General features: G+C 42.7%; 1 protein-coding gene across 1 annotated transcript; it reads left to right on the top strand.

The window, feature by feature from the left end:
- The first annotated feature begins 10,339 nt into the window (after positions 1–10,339).
- LOC135630729 (probable polygalacturonase) lies at positions 10,340–19,929 on the top strand. Its single transcript, XM_065137890.1, has 5 exons — positions 10,340–10,569; positions 11,324–11,444; positions 18,791–18,965; positions 19,066–19,136; positions 19,226–19,929. The coding sequence occupies exons 1-5, from the start codon at positions 10,468–10,470 to the stop codon at positions 19,927–19,929; spliced, it is 1,173 nt and encodes a 390-aa protein (XP_064993962.1). The 5' UTR covers positions 10,340–10,467.
- The last annotated feature ends 1,765 nt before the right edge of the window (positions 19,930–21,694 follow it).

Below are 21,694 nucleotides of genomic sequence, written 5' to 3'. Positions count from 1 at the left end.
CAGGTCTAGGAATGGTCCTAGAGGATAACTTGTGTGTGGACATTGTGCTTCAGTCCCTACCAGATTCCTTTCCACAGTTCATAATGAATTTTAATATGAACAAGCTTGAGGTGACTCTCCCAGAGCTCCTCAATATGTTGAGGGAGGCAGAGAGTACTATTAAGAAAGAGAAGCCAGTTCTCTACACTAGTGAGACCAGAAAGAAAAGGAAAGCAGAAAGGTCCCTTAAGATGGGAAAGGGCAAGGGCAAACAAGGTAAAGCAAAGGTTGCTAAGAAAAACCCAACAAAGGACAAAGGCCAGTGCTTCCACTGTGGTAAAGATGGGCACTGGAAGAGAAACTGCAAAGAGTACCTTGCAGAAAGGGCGAAACAAAAGCTTGATGAAGCTTTAAGTACATTCATGATCAATCTCCATTTGTCAGACTCTTATGATAACACATGGGTATTGGATACCGGTAGTGCTTATCATATATGCAATTCGTTGCAGGTTCTGGCAAGGCCTAGGAGACTAGAGAGAGGCGAGATGGACCTCAAGATGGGTAATGGAGCAAAAGTTGCTGTATTAGCTGTTGGCGAGGTCGCCCTACATCTGCCTAGTGGAGCTTTTATTGCATTAGATGCATGTTATTTTGTTCCTTCTATTATCAAAAATATTATCTCCATTTCATGTTTAACAGTTAGTGGATATAAATTTGTTTTTGAGAACAATGGTTGTTCGATATTATTAGATGATAAGATCATCACGAAAGGAACATTGCATAATGGTTTATTTATGTTAGACACCACTCCACATATCATGAATGTAAATGTGTCCAAAAGGAAACGAGATGAGTTGAACAGTGCATACCTGTGGCATTGTAGGCTAGGTCACATCCATGAAAGAAGGATTCAAAAGTTGCTAAATGATGGATATCTAGATCCATTCGACTATGTGTCATATGCAACTTGTGAGCCTTGCATTCGTGGAAAACTGACCAAATCTCCATTTAGTAGAATTAGAGAGAGAGCCACTAAGTTGTTGGAACTCATACATAGTGATGTATGTGGACCCATGTCAACTCATGCCATTGGAGGTTACTCCCACTTCATTACATTTACTGATGATTTCTCAAGGTATGGATATGTGTACTTAATGAAGTACAAGTCTGAGGCCTTTGAGAAATTCAGAGAGTATAAGAATGAGGTGGAGAACCAGACTGGAAAGAGTATCAAAACTCTTCGATCAGATCGAGGAGGTGAGTACTTAAGTACAGAGTTTACTTAGTTCCTCAAGGACCATGGGATATTATCCCAATGGACACCTCCTTATACACCTCCGCTCAATGGTGTCTCTGAAAGGAGAAATCGTACATTATTAGATATGGTACGGTCCATGATGAGTTTCGCTGACCTACCCATCTCATTATGGGGATATGCCCTAGAAACCGCAGCTTACCTTCTGAATAGAGTTCCAACTAAGTTGGTAGTGTCTACACCATATGAGATATGGAAAGGGAAGAAGCCTGATCTTAAGGTTGTTAAGATTTGGGGCTGCCCTGCCCATGTTAAAAGACACAACCCCGATAAGTTAGAATCAAGGACAGAGCGATGCAAATTTGTAGGATACCCCAAGGAAACTTGTGGGTATTATTTCTATCATCTCGAGGACCAAAAGGTCTTTGTAGCTAAGAGAGCAGTGTTCCTTGAGAAGGAACACATTCTTGGCGGCGACAGTGAGAGAATGATAGAGTTGAGCGAGGTTGGAGAACCAAGCTCAAGCATCACTCTACAGTCCGAGTCTGTTCAGGTACCTAATACACAAGTTTCAACTTTACGCAGGTCTGATAGAGTATCCCATCCTCTTGAGAGATATGTGGGACATATTATAGGAGAGGATGATGAGGATATTGATCATCAGACCTACGAGGAGGCTATTATGAGTATAGACTCCGGGAAGTGGCAAGAAGCCATGAATTCTGAGATAGATTCTATGTACTCCAATAAGGTTTGGAACCTAGTTGATGCGCCCGAAGGTATTGTACCCATCGGTTGCAAGTGGATCTTTAAGAAAAAGATCGGAGTAGATGGAAAGGTAGAGACCTATAAAGCAAGGCTAGTGGCTAAGGGGTATCGTCAAAGGCAAGGTGTTGACTACAACGAAACCTTCTCACCTATAGCAATGCTAAAATCCATCAGAATTCTATTGGCTATTGCAGCACACTATGATTATGAGATCTGGCAGATGGATGTGAAAACCACATTCCTCAACGGGAACCTCGAGGAGGAGGTGTATATGATGCAACCTGAGAGATTCGTGTCCAAGAACTGCCCAGATAAGGTGTGTAGGTTGCTTAGATTCATTTATGGACTAAAGCAAGCTTCCCGAAGTTGGAACATAAGATTTGATGAGGCAATCAGACCTTATGACTTCGTTAAGAATGAAGATGAGCCTTGTGTATACAGAAAGGTAAGTGGGAGCGCTATCATCTTTTTGGTGTTATATGTGGATGACATCCTCATCATTGGGAATGACATAGGAATGCTATCCACAGTAAAGGCTTGGTTATCTAGACACTTCTCCATGAAGGACTTAGGGAAAGCATCTTATATCTTGGGGATTAGAATCTATAGAGATAGATCCAAGAGGATGCTTGGCTTGTCCCAGTCCAGGTACATAGAAACTATTATCAAAAGGTTTGGCATGGAAAATTCCAAGAGAGGTCTCATACCGATGAGACATGGGATATCGCTTTCTACGAGTATGTCACCAAAGACTCCAGAAGAAAGGGCGAACATGGATATGATACCTTATGCCTCAGCAATAGGGTCTATCATGTATGCCATGCTATGTACTAGGCCTGATATAGCGCATGCTCTGAGTGTCACGAGCAGGTATCAGGCGGATCCAGGCTTGGAGCACTGGAAAGCAGTAAAGTGTATCCTTAAGTACTTGAGAAGGACTAAGGATCTTTTACTAGTATATGGAGGTAATAGCCTTAAGGTTGAAGGCTACACTGACTCAAGTTTTCAGTCTGATGTCGATGATAGCAAGTCGAATTCAGGGTATGTGTACACCTTGAATGGAGGAGCAGTGTGTTGGAAGAGTTCCAAGCAAGATACCACTGCTGACTCGACCACAGAGGCGGAGTACATTGCTGCATCAGATACAGCAAAGGAGGGAGTCTGGTTGAAGAAGTTCATCACAGATTTGGGAGTCGTGCTGAGTAGCGAGAAGCCGATCTCCCTATATTGCGACAACAACGGGGCAATTGCTCAAGCGAAAGAACCTAGGTCTCATCAGAAATCTAAGCATGTTCTGAGGAGATTCCACCTTATTAGAGAGATCGTGACCCGAGGAGATGTAGCAGAGGAAAGAGTTCCATCCGAAGATAACATTGCAGATCCACTAACAAAGCCGTTGTCTCAGATTGTCTTTGAGCGTCACAGGAGTCTGATGGGGATTAGACACATAGGTGATTGGCTTTAGGTCAAGTGGGAGATTGCTAGTCATAGGTGCCCAGCAAGCCAATCACGTGAGTGATGGCACGTGTGATTTGATACAGAATCTTTTTGCTTATTATATTTTAGCGTATATCACTTTATAACTATGGCATAAATGCATATATATATTGTGATGTCCTTGGATTTGTGCAATGGGAATCGGATCGTGATGAGATCACGATAATGAGATCGATTCACCTTTAAACACATATCCTAAATAATCCCGGTCATAGGTTACTCGAGAGGGACATCGTGATAACCGGATAAACTGGTGTACTGTATACCTGTCCATATGAAGGATGCAGCTGGTCTCATAGCTGCTCGTGTAGGGACACTAGGGATACAGTACAGGTGCTCATTAGAGAATGAGTTCACTGATTGATCCGCTTACGGAATGTTGGATGGTTGATGATGCCTTATTGTCAGACAGCGATTCCGTAGTCCTAGTGGTGTATCTGGTCCTTAGACTTGAGACACCAAGGATGTCCTGTATGAGTGCTCCACTCTTTGATACCAGACTTATAGGTTTGGCTGTCCCAGATCTAGTATAGCTGGTCATTGGGAGTGGTAGTCGATCTTACGAGGGCTATTGAGTGTCGATAGAGGATCATCCACTCTCGGCGTCATGAGAGGAATACCCCATGTGTTCTTGCTCAGACAAATCCCTGGCCAGGGTCATTCAGGTTGAGAGAGAAAGAGTTCTCCGGGAGAATCCGATTAGAGCGAGACTCGAGTAGAAACCGTATGGGTCTGACAGCACCATGCTCGATATACGGTCTCTGGGATATTAGATGGATGAGGGATTATAGGTACATGGTAACTGAGGACAGACAGGTCCAATGGATTGGATTTCCCTGTATCGTCTGGGGACTACGGCGTAGTGGCCTAGTACGTCCGTAGTCGATGAGTCGAGTGAATTATTACAGAGATAATAATTCATTGAGTTAGAAGGAGTTCTGACAGGTATGACTCACGGCCAGCTCGATATTGGGCCTAGAGGGTCACACACATATGGTAGGCATTGCGATGAGTAGAGGTTCATATATGAGATATCCGACGGAGCCCTTGTCCTATTGGATGCAGATCCAACACCCATTAGGGGAGGACCCATTAGGGTTTGACAGGGGACCTCTATAAATAGGAGGGATTTAGAGCCTCATAGGCTAGAGTCTTTGCTTGCCTTTCCTATTCTCCTCTCCCTCTCCACCTTAGAGTAGGCCTGGAGTTTTGAGGAGCGTCGTCGCAACCCTGCTGTGTGGATCACTGCTAGAGAGGAGGACGCTTGACCTCCTTCACCCTCTCCTAAGGATCTGCAAGAAAACAGGGATATACGATCTCCCTAGGTAACACAATCTCTATACGCAGTTTTATGTTTTGCGGATTTTTTCGCACCAATCTTCGCACGACGACGAACATCTTTTTGGGAATCGGGGATTTTTGTTTTCTTGTTCTTCCGCTGCGCATATGATGTCGCCCCCAATGATTTCCCAACACTACTAAAGTGCTAAAATAGTGGGTGAACCTACTAACAGAAGATGTCACTTGGGAGAACTATGACGACTTGAAGATCAAATTCCCAAAATTCATGAATCATCAGCCTCGAGGACAAGGCTGATTTGAAGAGGGCGGGTCTGTTAGGACTCTAGCTAGGAGAGTCCTAATTGAGAAGGACATTCATGTAAAACCTACCTAAGCTGACCCCTATTAAAGAGGTGAAGAGGCCGGCTAGGGTTAGGAGGTTGTTTCTTAGAGAAGAATTAGGAGTTGTAAAGGAATAGGAGTCTTGAGTAGAAGTCCTATTAGGAGTTGGTTAGAAGTAGGAGTCTTGAGTATGAGTCCTATTAAGAGTTAGGGTTTAGAAACCCTATAAATAGCCATGTATTCCTCCTCTTTTGATAAGCAATAGATGAATCTTTTTTGCAGCCTTTGAGTAGCAACTTAGAGGGAGGAACCCCTATAGAGTTCCAAGGAGGCCGATCCCTTAAAGAGATCAACCCCAAGTTTAGAATCTGCAAGGGTTCTAACAGATGCTCGGGATCAACCCAGAAGTGGCCCAACATCGGATTAACATCGACCCCGAGGCTCGGCCGGTGAGACAAAGACCAAGGAAGTTCACCCCCGACCGACAAAAGGCAATCAACGACGAGGTCGACCACCTTAAAAGGGTCGGATTCATTACTGAGATTTAATATCCTCGGTGGCTATTAAATGTAGTCCTCGTTAAGAAATCTAATGAAAGTTGGAGAATGTGGTTGATTACACCGATCTCAATCGGGCATGCCCCAAGGACTGCTATTTGCTCCCCAGGATAGACCAATTAGTCAACGCCACCGCAGGCCATGAACTCCTTATGTTCATGGATGCATTCTCGGGCTACAACTAAATCCGAATGGTAACTCAGGATCAAGAGAAGACTGCCTTTGTCACTAACAGAGGGGCGTATTGTTACAAAGTGATGCCCTTCGGCTTGAAAAACGATAGGACAACTTACCAAAGGATGGTCGATAAATTTTTCAAGCACCAACTTGAGAGGAATATGGAAGTATACATGGATGACATGATCGTAAAGAGCAAGGCCACGAGTGCACATCTGACCGATCTGGCGAAAATGTTCCAAACGCTCAAACGGTTCAACATGCGTCTGAATCCCGCGAAGTGTGTCTTCAGGGTTAGCTCTGGAAGGTTCCTTGGCTTTATCATTCACCAAAGGGGGATAGATGCCAACCCAGAAATTGTGTGGGCCGTAACTGAGATGGACTCCCCTCGCTCGGTCAAGGAGGTGCAGCGACTCGTCGAGAAGTTGGTTGCGCTCAGCAGGTTCATGTCACATTTAGGCGACAAGTGCCTCCCTTTTTTCCAAGCCCTACGATGAGCTGACAACTTTACATTTACCTCGGAGTGCGAGGAAGCCTTCGAAAAGTTGAAGGCGTGCCTTGCCCGCTTGCCCCAACTCGCCTCGCCCGAGCCGGGCGAAACCCTTGGTAACTACTTGGTGGTCTCGGCACAAGTAGTTAGCTCGGTGTTAGTTCGGGAGATACCACCAATGTAGCAGCCCGTATATTATGTCAGTCATATCCTCGTCGGGCCCAAGGCGTGGTACTCCCCAATCAAGAAGCTAACCCTTTCTCTAATGAAGATGGCTTGAAAGCTGCGGCCTACTTCCAAGCCCACACGATCAAAATAATCACTAACTAGCCACTACAATAGATTCTTTCCAACTTTAATGCATCAAGTCGCATGTTGTGGTAGTCAGTCGAGCTTAGCGAATTCGATATTTAGTACTCCCCCATGACCGCCATCAAAGCTCAGGTACAGGCTGACTTTATTTCTGAGCTAACTCCTGAAGACCATGCTATGGAGCAGGAGAATAGCAAGAACACGTGGACCTAGTATGTGGATGGCTCGTCCACTACCGGAGTGGCCAGGGTTGGGCTTATCCTCAAAGGCCCGTTAGGAGAAACCTACGAGAGGTTGCTCCAGTTGCAATTCCAAGCCACCAACAACGTGGCCGAGTACGAGGCACTACTTCATGGCCTACGCCTCACTTTAGAGATGCATGTAGACAACCTCGAAGTCTTTAGCGACTCCTAGCTGGTGACGGGACATGTCAAGGGGAGCTACGAAACTCGAGACCTGACAATGGCGTTGTACCTGATGGAGGCAAAGCGGCTCGCTCACCACTTCAGTCGCCTCTCAATCGCTAGAATACCTAGGGCACAAAACATGCAGGTCGACGCACTAGCCAGATCAACCTCCGCCCACAGCTCGGCGTTGGCTCCAGCGATTGAGTCTGTAACAACATCGACAGTGATGCCATACGAGGTCGCCGAAATGAATGTACCACCAAGCTAGATGGAGGAGATCCTGCACTTCAAAACAGGCGGAAAGGAGCTCAATGACCCGAAGGCTACGAGATGGTTGAGGTGAACCTAAGCCTGGTACTGTGTCAACGGTGGAAGGCTGTATTGAAGGGCCTTCTCTCAACCTCTCTTACGCTGCCTCGCGCCATCAGAAGCTGAGATGGTCCTCACCGAGCTCCATGAGGGGATCTGTGGGGAGCACATCGGGGGGCAAACGTTGGCCTTCAAGACTCTCTGATAAGGGTACTACTGGCCAACTATGCATCGGGACACCATGTCATACATGCATCAGTGCCCTCAATGACAAAGGCATGCAAGACTGCCACACTAGCTGGCGGTTCCTCTTACCCCAATAGACGCGGCCTAGCCCTTCGCCCAATAGGGGCTCGATTTCCTTGGACCTTTCCCTCCAGCATCGGAACAACAGCGCTTTCTTATAGTTGGGGTCGACTACTTCACGAAGTGGGTTGAAGCCAAACCCTTGGCCTCCATTATCGAGAAGCAAGTCCAAAGCTACACATGGAAGAACATCATCACCTGGTTCGGGATCCCGACAGCTATCATTGTTGACAACGAAGCTCAATTCAACAATGCTAAATTCAAAGCCTATTGCTAGTTATACGAGATCCAGCTGAAGTTAAGCTCGGTCGCGCACCCGCAAACCAACGGCCAGACTGAAGTGATGAATCAGGTGATTCTAAAAGGCCTCAAAAGGAGGATCTCGAGTGCGCATGAATCCTGGGTGGACGAGCTTCCCAGCATCTTGTGGGCAATGCGAACGACTCCCAAAACCGCCTTGGGGGAGTCTCCGTTCAGCCTAGCGTTCGGGACCAAAGTGGTCCTTTCGCCCGAGATGATGTTCCCGACCCTATGCACCTCCAATTACGAACAAGGAGACTCCGAGAAGGGCCTCCGAGCAAACTTAGATCTCCTCGAGGAAAGGAGAGCCAAAGCACATCTACACACCTTGGCATACAAGAAAGCAATAGTTCAGGACGAGAGGATGAGCCATCATATGCGAATGGCTATACCCCCGGTGGCGGGGCTCAGCTTTGCTTCGACCATCCACTCCTCAATCATCTCCTTAATTACTTGAGAAGAGGACAGGATACCCCTCACTCGATCCATGACCACTGTTTCTCCATCAAAGAGCAACGGGGAGGCATTATCGATGGTCTGGAAGGCCCACCCAGTGCTAAAGCCCCACTCTTTACTACAACTAACAAAGAAGAAATACTTCTTCTAACCTTTGTTGTTGGAAGGTGCATGGCTGATCTTGAAACCATTACAGGTGGTCAGGTAATACCCGCCTTGCCCCCTGCACAAGCGAAAGCAGGCCAGAAAGAGGGCTCGAGATGGCTTGATCCTAGCCTCCTGACACTCCCATATGAAGGCCACCAGATAGCACCATGAGTTTGGCGACACTTGAGATGGTGAGATCCCCTAGAAACGAAGGCAGTCCCCAATGACAGGGTGCACCGGGAGCCGTTGCCCCATCTTAAGTGCCCCCATAGTCAACCCGAACCCATCGGGAAATCGATTATACGGCCACTGCCCAGTCCGAGGGGCGTGGAAGCCGTAACACTCTGGGATACGATAGCGATCCCAGAGCACACTCAAAAGGTCCTCGGTCACCATCAAGTCCACATCATGCCACGACTTGAGAGCCTCAAGCACGGCAGAACTCTCGGAGGCCTCTGAGGAGGCACTACCCAATGACACACTGACTACCTCATCCCGTGGACTCCCAAAGGAAGAAGGTGAAGGAGATGGAGATGAAGATGAAGACGAAGATGAAGACAAGGATGAAGACGGAGACATCCCGACCTCAAAGTTGCAAGAAAGAAGCCGAGGCGTGGGACGAAGGACTAAAGCAAAATGGCAAAGGCGAGGGCAACCGCTCCAAAAGGGGTTTATAAAAGGTGGGTTGCCCCACTGCAAGGCAGTGATTGGGGCTTCCTGAGGAGAGAAACAGTCACAGCATTTAAGACCCATCACGACCCCTCGAATCCGCCAAATTCGCCCACCTCGAAGCTCCCACTAGAGGCATCCCATCACCCAAAAGTGCCCTCCAAAGGCCATTCAAAGCAAAAGTTTCCCGCCATGTCCCGTGTCGCTTCGCCTGGCTCACCATGTGGCACGATAGTGTTCGGGCAAAAATCGACACATCGCTCTACACTAAAACCTGAAAATATTATAATGATAACAAATAGGTCTGGTGTCATGATTAAGAAAGTAGCAACCATTGTACAAGCCTATAAGGGCCAACTTGAAACAAATTAATCTTAATATGATGATAATCAATCCATTTAAGTTTATTAGAGCAGAGAGACAGATTAATTCATGAATAGCTTATGTCAAGTACAAATGGATAAGACTTTACGATTTTATTATTGTAGTAACAAAAGACTTATGTGTTGCTCAATAATATGTCAACTAAAATATATCATTGGAGTAGGACAAATCACATTTTAAAGGAGAGACCAGACTGTCTCAACAAACATGTTATTTTCAACCAAGGACAATATAACTATCTAAAGTTATGCATACTCTAGTTTGCAGTATAAATAATCTATAATTAGCTCGAATCAACATATTGAAATTAACTAATTACATAACATAATTTATAATGAGCCTTCCTCTCTCTCTCTCTCTCTCTCTCTCTCTCTCTCTCTTCATCTCTCTCTATATATAGAACAAGAGCCGAGCCGTGGAAGCATTCTGTTTCCGACACATCTCTCTAACAATGGAGCACTCGCCGCCAATATTCCATGTAACACCTCTTCTCCTTTTCTTTTCTTTTTCCTAGTAATCCTATCTCAAAGCTTTAATCCTTCAAACTCCAACTTTTCTCGGTTACGTGCAGGTGTTGATGATTTTAGTGCTATGGACGGTGGTAACAGCAGCGTTCATAGGGATCGCTGAGGGCCATCACCACCACCGGCGGGCAGGTGGTGTGACGGAGCTAGAAGCCTTCCACTACGCGACGACGGGGGCAGGAGGATGCCGAGCCCATGTGGCCAGCCTGACGGACTTCGACGGGGTGGGCGACGGGGTAACGTCCAACACGGCGGCCTTTGCGGCGGCCGTGGCCAACCTCAGTAGGTGGCGTACGACGGCGGCGCGATGCTGGTGGTGCCGACCGGCCGGTGGCTCACCGGGCCCTTCAACCTCGTTGACCACTTCACCCTCTTCCTCGACCACGACACCGTCATCCTCGCCACTCAGGTCGGCCTCCCTCCTCCACCCCCTTCCCCCACCTTCTCCTCCATCTATTTCGATGTAGAGTGCATGTTCATAATCGTTCATGGCTTGTTTGCTATTTCCATCGCCTCTATCATCCGCGTTGCCTTCATCCTCGGTGGTGATTATGGCTAGTAGCCCTTCCCATCGAGTCCGTTCATCTGACAGCTCTCGCCAGATGAATGATGACGATGAAGAATAGATTCGTCATTGGTGAGCCCCACCAGAACGTTACATAGCGAGTGTATACTATTCTAACGTTTCCTTCATCTCATCTCCAGGGATAATTCACAAGTTTAATCCAATGTGCATAGTCACCGCTTTGGACTGATGAGGGAAAAGAAGTGAACTAAGCCACTAATAATCTAAATTTGTCTTGATAATATTAATATCTGAAATATTTTCAATTTGTATGGTAGATTTTTGACTATTTAGTATCTCTACTTTGATCTCTCAAAATAAGAAAACAGTAATATTTGTTTTGTTTTATTATTATTGTTATTATTATTATTATTATTGTTATTATTATTATTATTATTATTATTTCTCTTGTATGTCATATCCTTGTATGTGAACATCAATAATCTTGGATTAGAATCCACATAAAAAAATTTCCTTTCAAATTTCAAGATCTTGAAGATTACACTCCAAAATTAATAAGTTTTAATTGAGAATGACATTCTTTTGTTCAATCTGCATCAACTAAGACAATTCATATCATGATGATATGCTTGTGCAGGATATCAACGAGTGGCCGATCATTGACCCTTTGCCCTCCTACGGTAGAGGAAGAGATGCGGCTGGGGGTAGATACAGTAATCTCATCATGGGATATAACCTAACCGATGTGGTCATAACAGGTAGTATATACGTTGCATATTTCCCGTACTTCTATCACATTACTTCTAAATTCATAAAGCCTGCGTCGTGTTGTCATTCCATGATCCCCTAAAATTTAGATAAAAAAAATTATTTTTAGTCAAAAACTATAACATTTAATTCAGTTTATGATGTTTTGGCGTGCTTTGATTGACAAGAAGACACATATATATCATTATCTTGTTTAATCTCGTATTTTGATGATGAAACCAATTGATAATTATGTTTATGTTTAACTGCATTTTGAGTGATGCAGGTCTACTCGATCAGGATTAGACAATTAAGGCAGGAGGAATTGACGTTGCGCCGGAGGAGATCACGTTAGGATATTGGATGAAAGAAGGCTTCGGACATCGAGCATCAGGCCAAGAGCGGAATTGCGCCAAGGATATCGGCGTTGCGGAGGTCAACCGCCGATTGGGCAACAAGCCGCAAGAGAGGACGATGGGCCGAAGAATCGGACGAAGCGCCAACCAATGACGTGCCGGGCAACAGAATGTCAATTCACTTTATAATAATTGTCTAGATCGGAGTAGAGTTTTTGCTTGTGTGTGCAGGATTAACTACGATAACGATGAAGACATAAAGCAAAACAAAGTGTCGGAGTCAAGCACGAGGATTCATTGCGAGTTCGAGAGTTCGACGGAAGTCCGAAGGTTCATCGGGAATGCTGCCGGAACTAGCCAAGAATGAGTAGGGAGCTTGCCGAAGGGTTTTTCGGAAGCTCGCCGGAAGGTTCGTTGGAAGTTCGCGGAGCTCGCCGAGAAAGATCGGAGCTTGCCGAAGAAGCTCATCGGAACTCGCCAAGATCAAATCATGAAGTCTAGGAGCTTGCTGGGAGTCCGCAGAATGGTTTCTGAGAGTTTATCGGAAAACCGACGGAAGTTCGCCGGAAGCTCGCCGGAAAAAGTCTTGACTTACGGACTTTGTAATAGCTTAGAAAATGCCTTTAAATTCGTAGTTAGCACGTTAATTAGGGTTAGGATTAGGTGTTAATCTTATAACCCAAGTAGGGGCCAATTGGGCCTGAGTTCGGACTGGTTTGGGCCAAGTTTGGAGCCCAATCAGTGAGCTGAATTGGCCTAGGCGGTGGCACCGCCCAACACCCGAGAGCTGGGCGGTGACACCTCCTAGGCTGGGCGGTTGCACCGCCCAGCACCCGAGCGCTGGGCGGTGGCACCGCCAGCATCGGGAACATAAGAGAATTCAAATTTTCGGAGCCCAAATTTGAATCCTTTTGAAGCCTATAAATACCCCTCAAGTCTCAACTAAGAATACAACTTTTGAGCAGCAAGTGATTGAGAGAAAAGTCTTAGAAGAGTCTTTGCCTTTCTTGTTTTCAATTTGCTAGTGTTCACCTCCTTCTTTCTTGCTAAAAATCTGTAAGAGAGTGAACCGCTTGTAAAAGTTGTAAGAGGGGTATTTACCCTTCCCTTTCAAGAGATTTGCTAGTGGAAGGTGGGAGCCTCATCGAAGAGGGGCCTCGCAAGTGGATGTAGGTCACTTGACCGAACCACTTTAAAAACGGCGTAATCTCTGGTTTGCATTTCATTACTGCTATTTACATTACTGCAAACCCTCTTGCTTGCTTTATTTCCTCATTACATTTACTGCACAACTTTGCGAATACGCTTTCAAGTTAAGCACTTCTGATTCCGATTTTTATCGTACGAAAGATTTATCGAAACCAACATTTTAAGCCGCTGCACTAATTCACCCTCCCCCTCTTAGTGCCGCTTCGATCCTAACAATTGGTATCAGAGCCCGGTATTTCTCATTTCGGATTTACACCTGAGAGAAATGGCTCTTCATGGATTTCAAGAGGGCTTATCGGTTTTTCGTTCACCGTTATTTAACGGATTGGACTACACTTTTTGGAAAACTCGAATGAGAGTTTTCTTGATTTCTATGAATTTGGATTTATGGAATATTGTTGAAAACGATTTTCAACTTCCCTCTAAACCAATGAACGAATGGGCAGATTTGGAGAAGAAATATTTTTCTTTAAACGCAAAGGCTATGAATGCCTTATTTTACGCTTTGGACAAAAATGAGTTCAATCGGATTTCTACGTGCGAAACGGCTTTCGATATTTGGCGAACACTTGAAATCACGCACGAGGGAACTAGTAGAGTCAAAGACTCGAAAGTTAACATTTTATTGCATGATTTTGAGCTTTTTCAAATGCAACCAAGCGAGACTATATGGGACATGTATACTTGTTTCACGGATGTCGTCAATAATCTAAGAGTTCTTGGTAAATCTTTTTCGAATTTTGATCTCATAAGCAAGATCTTAAGATCCCTTCCAAAAAGGTGGGATCCTAAAATAACCGCAATACAAGAAACAAAAGATTTAAATATTTTTCCACTTGAAGAACTAATTGGTTCGTTGATGACATATGAAATGGTGTACAAAACATATGATGAATATGATGAACAAAATCACCTTCTAAAGAATAGGAAGGATTTGGAACACTGGACAAATGAATACCACTTGAGTGATGACTCAAATGATGAGGACAATGATGAACTTGAACTTCGAACACTAAATCTTAATAAGTTTATTAAACAAAAATCTAAAATAAACAATGAACTTGAATGGAGGAAGAGGCCAAAGAAGAGGAAGGCAACCAAGGATGAATCAAGAACTTCCAAAGATGAAACGGCAAATTGGGCTTTGATAGGCTTCGACTACAAGGTAAGTAACTCAACTCTCTTGAATTATTTTGAAATTACTTGAAGTTTTTCATGAAGTGCTTAATTTAGATAATAGAATAGGAAATAAAAAATTGTTTTTCAAAAATCATTTTATGTTTTTCTTTGTAGCATCTTTGAAAAATTAAAAATTTGATCATAAAAAGTATATTGCAAAAGTTTCATGCATGTGATGTTTTGAAATGTTAAATGATGCAATATTAGGGATGATAATATGATATGTGATAATGCTTAGGATTAATCCATACATATGTATGTTGATGATTTTATGTCATGCATGAGTTTTTAAAGTAAATGTTGATTTGAAACTCTCATTTTGGATTAACATGTTTTTGGTTGAATCATTTTTATGACGAATTAAGATGACATTCTCATGACATATTAAGATGACATAGTGCATGTACATCTATGTATGAATTTCTTGATAGTCTTTTGATGTTAGATGTGATATCATGATGTTTTATTTTTGATGTGTTTGGTCTTGACGGCTTTATGACGAAACTTATGTTTTGATTTTAAATGATGATACTGTTTTCACAAAAAAACTTTAACACCCTCACATGAAATCAATTGTATGAAATGGAAATAAATTTTATATCCTATTGAGATTAATGAATTTATTTTACCATTCTTGTGAATCTCATAAAAATAAACATGATGAATATTTTGAAAATAAATGAGTGTCATGCATATTGATCATGCTTAATAAATTTCAAAATTATGCATGATGAATCTTGTGATTTATGGATTATTGATTTTTATCATAATGAAAGTGCCTTATTAATCTTTGTTGTAATAAATCTTACACTTTTGGTTTTAAACATTATACATGTTTTTATTTGGTATAAGTGAAATAAAATCATATGAATTGAAACAACTAAAAAGAGGAAAATATTTTTTCCTTGAAAAATTATTTTTCTCTATCCTATTGATCTTGATGTTTATTATGATAAATCTATGTATACCATTTTGAATCTCTTGAAAGTAATGTTGATATTTTGATGATTTTGATGATTTAAATTTGAAATAAGTTTTATCAAAATCATGATATTGATTTCTTGGAATAACATGAGATTACCTTTGATGATCATTTTGATTCATGGAATTTTGGATTCATGACTTGGTCTTACATTTGTTTATGAGATGGTTGAAATCTTTGTATGTTTGAATTCTTCCCTTCTCCTTTCAATTTATGCATGTTATATGTTAAAGATTTAAAACCATGTTTTGGTATCATGCATATCTAAGAAATATTGATGTGACAAATTGAATAAGTTGAAAATGAATGATGATTTTTCTCTTGAATATAACTTGTGATATTTTTTATATAAATCATCATTTTGATTTCTCGACGTTCGATACATGAGATTTTATTATAAATCAAAATTTCTCATTAATCTATCTTCTACGATTTTACTTGATATTCTCTTGAGAGGAGATTTTCTAAATGAATCATGATTTTTCCTTGTGAGTTCTTGGAGTTATTACTTGATTTTTCTTTTAAAACAAGATCTCTTCTTTGTACTCCTATGATTTTTCTTGATATTTTATTTAAAGAAGATATTTACTATATGAATCATGTCTTTTGGTATTCAAATGATTTTATCCTTCATGACATGATTTCTTTGTATTTATGGCTTGCATGGCTTGAAATGTTTTGGTATGATGCATGCAATGATGAAATATTCATAAAGTTAAAATGATGTATGCAATACTTATGATAATGATGTACATGATGTATTTACTGCATATGATGTGTATCATGAATGCTTTAAATGATGAATGTTTGGTATCATGATCAACATGGTGATAAATGCTTGAAAATTTTAATGTTTGAGTATCATGTATGATATGCTTATTAATGATAATTGATTTATTTTTCGGTGCATGAAAAATAAGGTTATTGAAATTGTGTATGTTTTAATTTGAATATATAATGATGCACAAATAAGAATGATACTTACCTTTGTCATAATATGAAAATTGATATAAGGGTCTTCCCTTCTTTTTGACAATGACAAAGGGGGAGCAAGAATTTCTAGCGTGGACATCATGAAAAGAGGCAAACTAACTAGCCTGCACAATTCAAGATAAAAGCAAAAATTGCACTTCTCAAAAGAGAAGATGCAAATGTAACATATGCCAAATTGTTTGCTTGCCTCATGTAAAACATTATCTCTTGATAGTTTGGCATTTTTGCTAGCTTGTATGTTGCAAAACTTGATCACTTTTTCAAACATTTTGCTAGCTTACACTTTGCAAAGAAAGCAAAAATGACACTTCTAGAAGAAAGAGCTTGTTATTTTGAACATCACAAGCTTGCCTATCTTAAGAAACAAAAATTACAAATGTGCCATCTTGCCTATCTTAAGAGGCAAAAATGCTAACTTGCACATCCAGCAAAACTTGACAAATTTGCATTTTTCAAGAAGCAAGAGTTGCTTTATTGAACATCTCAATATTGCTAGCTTGCATGATGTAGAACTTGCTATCTTGAACATTACCAAAAGTGCTATCTTGTATGCTGTAAAACTTGCATATCTAAAACTTGATAGCTTGAATGTCCTAAGCATGATGCATTACTTGCTAAATTTTCTAGCTTCAAAACTGCATGATGATAAAACTTAATATTATGTTTTTCATGCAATGAGTTGAACTTATATTACAAACACAAAGAATAGTTGTACTTCTCCTTTTTGTTGATGACAAAGGGGGAGAAGTATGTTGATGACATGATATGCATAAGTCTATGCATGAGTTCATAATGACGTGTTGCAAGTATTCATGATGAATATTGCAATAACTTGAATTCAGTTTGAATTCAAGGTTCTATCAATATGGCATATTGATAGGGGGAGTTTGTTTAAACTCCGGGAGTCAAGTTTAACTCCGTCATTAATTGGTTGTCATCATCAAAAAGGGGGAGATTGTTGAATCTCGTATTTTGATGATGAAACCAATTGATAATTATGTTTATGTTTAACTGCATTTTGAGTGATGTAGGTCTACTCGATCAGGATTAGCCAATTAAGGCAGGAGGAATTGACGTTGCGCTGGAGGAGATCACGTTAGGATATTGGATGGCAGAAGGCTTTGGACGTCGGGCATCGGGCCAAGAGCGGAATTGCGCCAAGGATATCGGCGTTGCGGAGGTCAACCACCGATTGGGCAACAAGCCGCAAGAGAGGACGATGCGTCGAAGAATCGGACGAAGCGCCAACCAATGACGTGCCGGGCAACAGAATGTCAATTCGCTTTATAATAATTGTCTAGATCGGAGTAGAGTTTTTGCTTGTGTGTGCAGGATTAACTACGATAACGACGAAGACATAAAGCAAAACAAAGTGTCAGAGTCAAGCACGAGGATTCATTGCGAGTTTGAGAGTTCGACGGAAGTCCGAAGGTTCATCGGGAATGCTGCCGGAACTAGCCAAGAATGAGTAGGGAGCTTGCCGAAGGGTTTTTCGGAAGCTCGCCGGAAGGTTCGTTGGAAGTTCGCGGAGCTCGCCGAGAAAGATCGGAGCTTGCCGAAGAAGCTCATCGGAACTCGCCAAGATCAAATCGTGAAGTCTAGGAGCTTGTCGGGAGTCCGCAGAATGGTTTCCGAGAGTTTATCGGAAAACCGTCGGAAGTTCGCCGGAAGCTCGCCGGAAAAAGTCTTGACTTACGGACTTTGTAATAGCTTAGAAAATGTCTTTAAATTCATAGTTTGCATGTTAATTAGGGTTAGGATTAGGTGTTAATCTTATAACCCAAGTAGGGGCCAATTGGGCCTGAGTTCGGACTGGTTTGGGCCAAGTTTGGAGCCCAATCAGTGAGCTGAATTGGCCTAGGCGATGGCACCGCCTAGGCTAGGCGGTGGCACCGCCCAACACCCGAGAGCTGGGTGGTGACACCTCCTGGGCTGGGACGTTGCACCGCCCAGCACCCGAGCGCTGGGCGGTGGCACCGCCAGCATCGGGAACATAAGAGAATTCAAATTTTTGGAGCCCAAATTTGAATCCTCTTGAGGCCTATAAATACCCCTCAAGTCTAAGCTAAGAATACAACTTTTGAGCAGCAAGTGATTGAGAGAAAAGTCTTAGAAGAGTCTTTGCCTTTCTTGTTTTCAATTTGCTAGTGTTCACCTCCTTCTTTTTTGCTGAAAATCTGTAAGAGAGTGAACCGCTTGTAAAAGTTGTAAGAGGGGTATTTACCCTTCCCTTTCAAGAGATTTGCTAGTGGAAGGTGGGAGCCTCATCGAAGAGGGGCCTCGCAAGTAGATATAGGTCACTTGACCGAACCACTTTAAAAACGGCGTAATCTCTGGTTTGCATTTCATTACTGCTATTTACATTACTGCAAACCCTCTTACTTGCTTTATTTCCTCATTACATTTACTGCACAACTTTGCGAATACGCTTTCAAGTTAAGCACTTCCGATTCCGATTTTTATCGTATGAAAGATTTGTCGAAACCAACGTTTTAAGCCGCTGCACTAATTCACCCCCTCTTAGTGCCGCTTCGATCCTAACACTTCTAACTTGTTTGCATCGTAGATGGGGAACAGAATATAATTTGATTGCAACATACCACGTCCTGATGCTAACAAGTTTTATTGTTATTTTTAGGGAATAATGGAACTATCGATGGACAAGGTGAAACCTGGTGGAAAATGTACCGTAACAAAGAACTCAATTACACTCGTGGATACCTCATTGAATTGATGTACTGCAAACAAGTGCTGATTTCCAACATTACATTGGTTAACTCTCCATCGTGGAATGTCCATCCAGTGTACAGCAGGTTTATATTAATAATCTACTTTCAGAACACTTGAAGGCTTCTTTTGCTTTCCATTCTATTGTTACAATCTGATGTTAACGTGAATGAATGCACTGTGCAGCCACGTAATCGTCTCAGGCATCACAATTCTTGCACCGGTCAACTCTCCCAACACTGATGGGATCGATCCAGGTGGATATCGTACCTACATTTACTTGGGTTGTAGATTCTATGTTGCTGTTTCGATTGATTCTTTTTGGTGGTTTCTCTCTTCTTCGCAGACTCATCCTCCAATGTCCGCATTGAGGACTGCTACATAGTCTCAGGCGATGACTGCATCGCCATTAAAAGCGGTTGGGATGAGTACGGGATTGCATTCAACATGTCAAGCAAACACATAGTGATCAGACGGCTCACCTGCATCTCCCCCACGAGCGCTGTCATCGCCCTGGGAAGCGAGATGTCGGGAGGAATCCAAGATGTCCGGGCCGAAGACATCACGGCCATCCACTCCGAATCCGGCGTCAGGATCAAGACGACCATCGGAAGGGGAGCTTACGTGAAGGACATATTCGTGAGAAGAATGAATCTGCACACAATGAAGTGGGTCTTCTGGATGACGGGCACCTACGGGCAGCACCCGGACGACAAATTTGATCCGAAAGCCATTCCGGTGGTGCAGAATATCAGTTACAGCAACGTGGTGGCCGAGAACGTGACCATGGCCGCGAAGCTGGAGGGGATTCCCGGCGCGCCCTTCACCGGAATATGCATCTACAATGTGACGGCGGAGGTGGTGAAGTCGAAGAAGCCGATTTGGAACTGCACCGACGTGGAGGGCGTATCGAGTCACGTGACGCCCACTCCCTGTGCGCAGATTCCGGAATATCCAGATCGTATAACGCATTGCCCCTTCCCTGAAGATGATCTACCTGTGAATGGTGTTGGGCTAGAGGAGTGTGCTTATCAGAGAGCCAAACCATGAGTTGAGATGCTTTCTACAACTCATGGTTTAATGGCATAACCTATGATGTCCTGAAGCTTGGCAGATTAAAATGTTTGCCTTGAACAAAGGCAGATGTAATTGATCATATATCATACTTGGGAGGAACAAAGGCAGATGAAATATCCAATAATATTTCATTTCTATAAATATGGATTATTGAAAAAATAAGACATGTTATTTATTTGAATACTTTTCTTCAACTTGGAAGTGTTATATTCTTTATTTGATACCAATAGTTGAAATGAATTTTTCAAAGAGAGGTGACTTATGAATGTCACTAAAACGATTGATTTTATCCCTAACATTTGAATTCATAACCAAATGTATCTTCACTTTCAAATACCACGTAAGCACCCTATGTTGTAGAGGACAGGTCGATTTATTTAAGGAGAACTTTTTCTATGATCATATCTAAATCATGTCATGCATGAACAGGCTTCGTTAGATCCTATAGAATAAAATAAGTGAGGTGGGATGATTCAATATTCTATTTATTCCACTTCCTTATTTACAGTATGGAAACATATTCATTTCCTCTTCATCGATCCAAATCTATAACACTATCAGAGTGAAATAAGAGATCTAAGGAAGAACATAGGTTGGACTTTATTAGTAACAAGTAAATATTTTGTACGTAAAAAAATTAAGATATTAGGGGGATAAACACCGATAAAAAAATATGAGGCAATCCAAAAAACACTTGATTATGATCAAATTTATAAGCCGACTTGGATATCGAGCATTTACCTATAAGAACTAAATTAGTTGCAATAAATAGTTGCAACCCTAGAAAATAGAATTTAGTAAATCTTTTTTTACATAGAGTCATTATATATGATATGTGAAGATATGTATGAAAAGTAGATTTTATATGGATCAATTTTTGCCATTCATTTCATTCTTGCTCGAGCCGAATGATGAAAAATTATCATATTTGGTTCCTTCAAGGGGTGGATCCATAAGAATTCACCTATCCCAATAACAAAAAAACTTGACTAGAACGATACTATATTAAGAGGAAGTTCGCAGGGTGACTATGGAAGGCCTAGGTCGCACGTTGGTGAGGAAGTTCTACTCGAACTCCCTAGAGAGCTAGTCAAAGGACAAGACCAAAGATTAGCGCAGTCAGTTGAACCACGCTCGTACCGGTCCCCTTAGGGTGGTCGGAAATGCCCGGCACATCAATGCATCGGAGGTGTCATGGAGGGCCATCTGAGCTCGAAATGCGGAGATATGCTCCGCGGGATCGGAGCCGCCGTCATATGTCTCCTATACCGACAGCCTGAAGTTGAGGGGTACCGACTTGTCCTGTACTTCCTGTGTGAAATAGGACCTACCTGAGCCGCCTTCGCTAGACTCGCTCGGTGATTTTTGGAACTCACGCTAGAACTCGTCCAAGCGTTGGTTGACCCGGGACAATTGGGCCCTGAGCGAGTCGTCCACCAAGTCAAACGATACGGTATCAGGCTCGAAGTAGGGTAGTGTGACTTAGCAGGGTGCGGGTATGCTCTGTTCGGGCGAACCTCTCGGGTCCGTCGCTTACTCTCGGGCTTCCCCCATCCCGACTTGGAACCCACTCGGCCTCTATCGGGTCGAGTCAGTTGGGGGAGTCGCTAGCCACACGATTTGAGGAATGAGCGGAGCGAGCGTCTACATCATGCCCACCATGGCTTGCACTTGTTTGGTCAGGCTGACGAATGCCTCGGGTGTCACGTCCTAGGGTCCCAATAAGATGTGTATATTG

This window comes from Musa acuminata, chromosome BXJ3-2 (assembly GCF_036884655.1).
Source record: "Musa acuminata AAA Group cultivar baxijiao chromosome BXJ3-2, Cavendish_Baxijiao_AAA, whole genome shotgun sequence".
NCBI lineage: Eukaryota > Viridiplantae > Streptophyta > Magnoliopsida > Zingiberales > Musaceae > Musa > Musa acuminata.
Note: the sequence above shows the minus strand (reverse complement) of the source record. Positions and strands in the feature narration are given on the sequence as shown.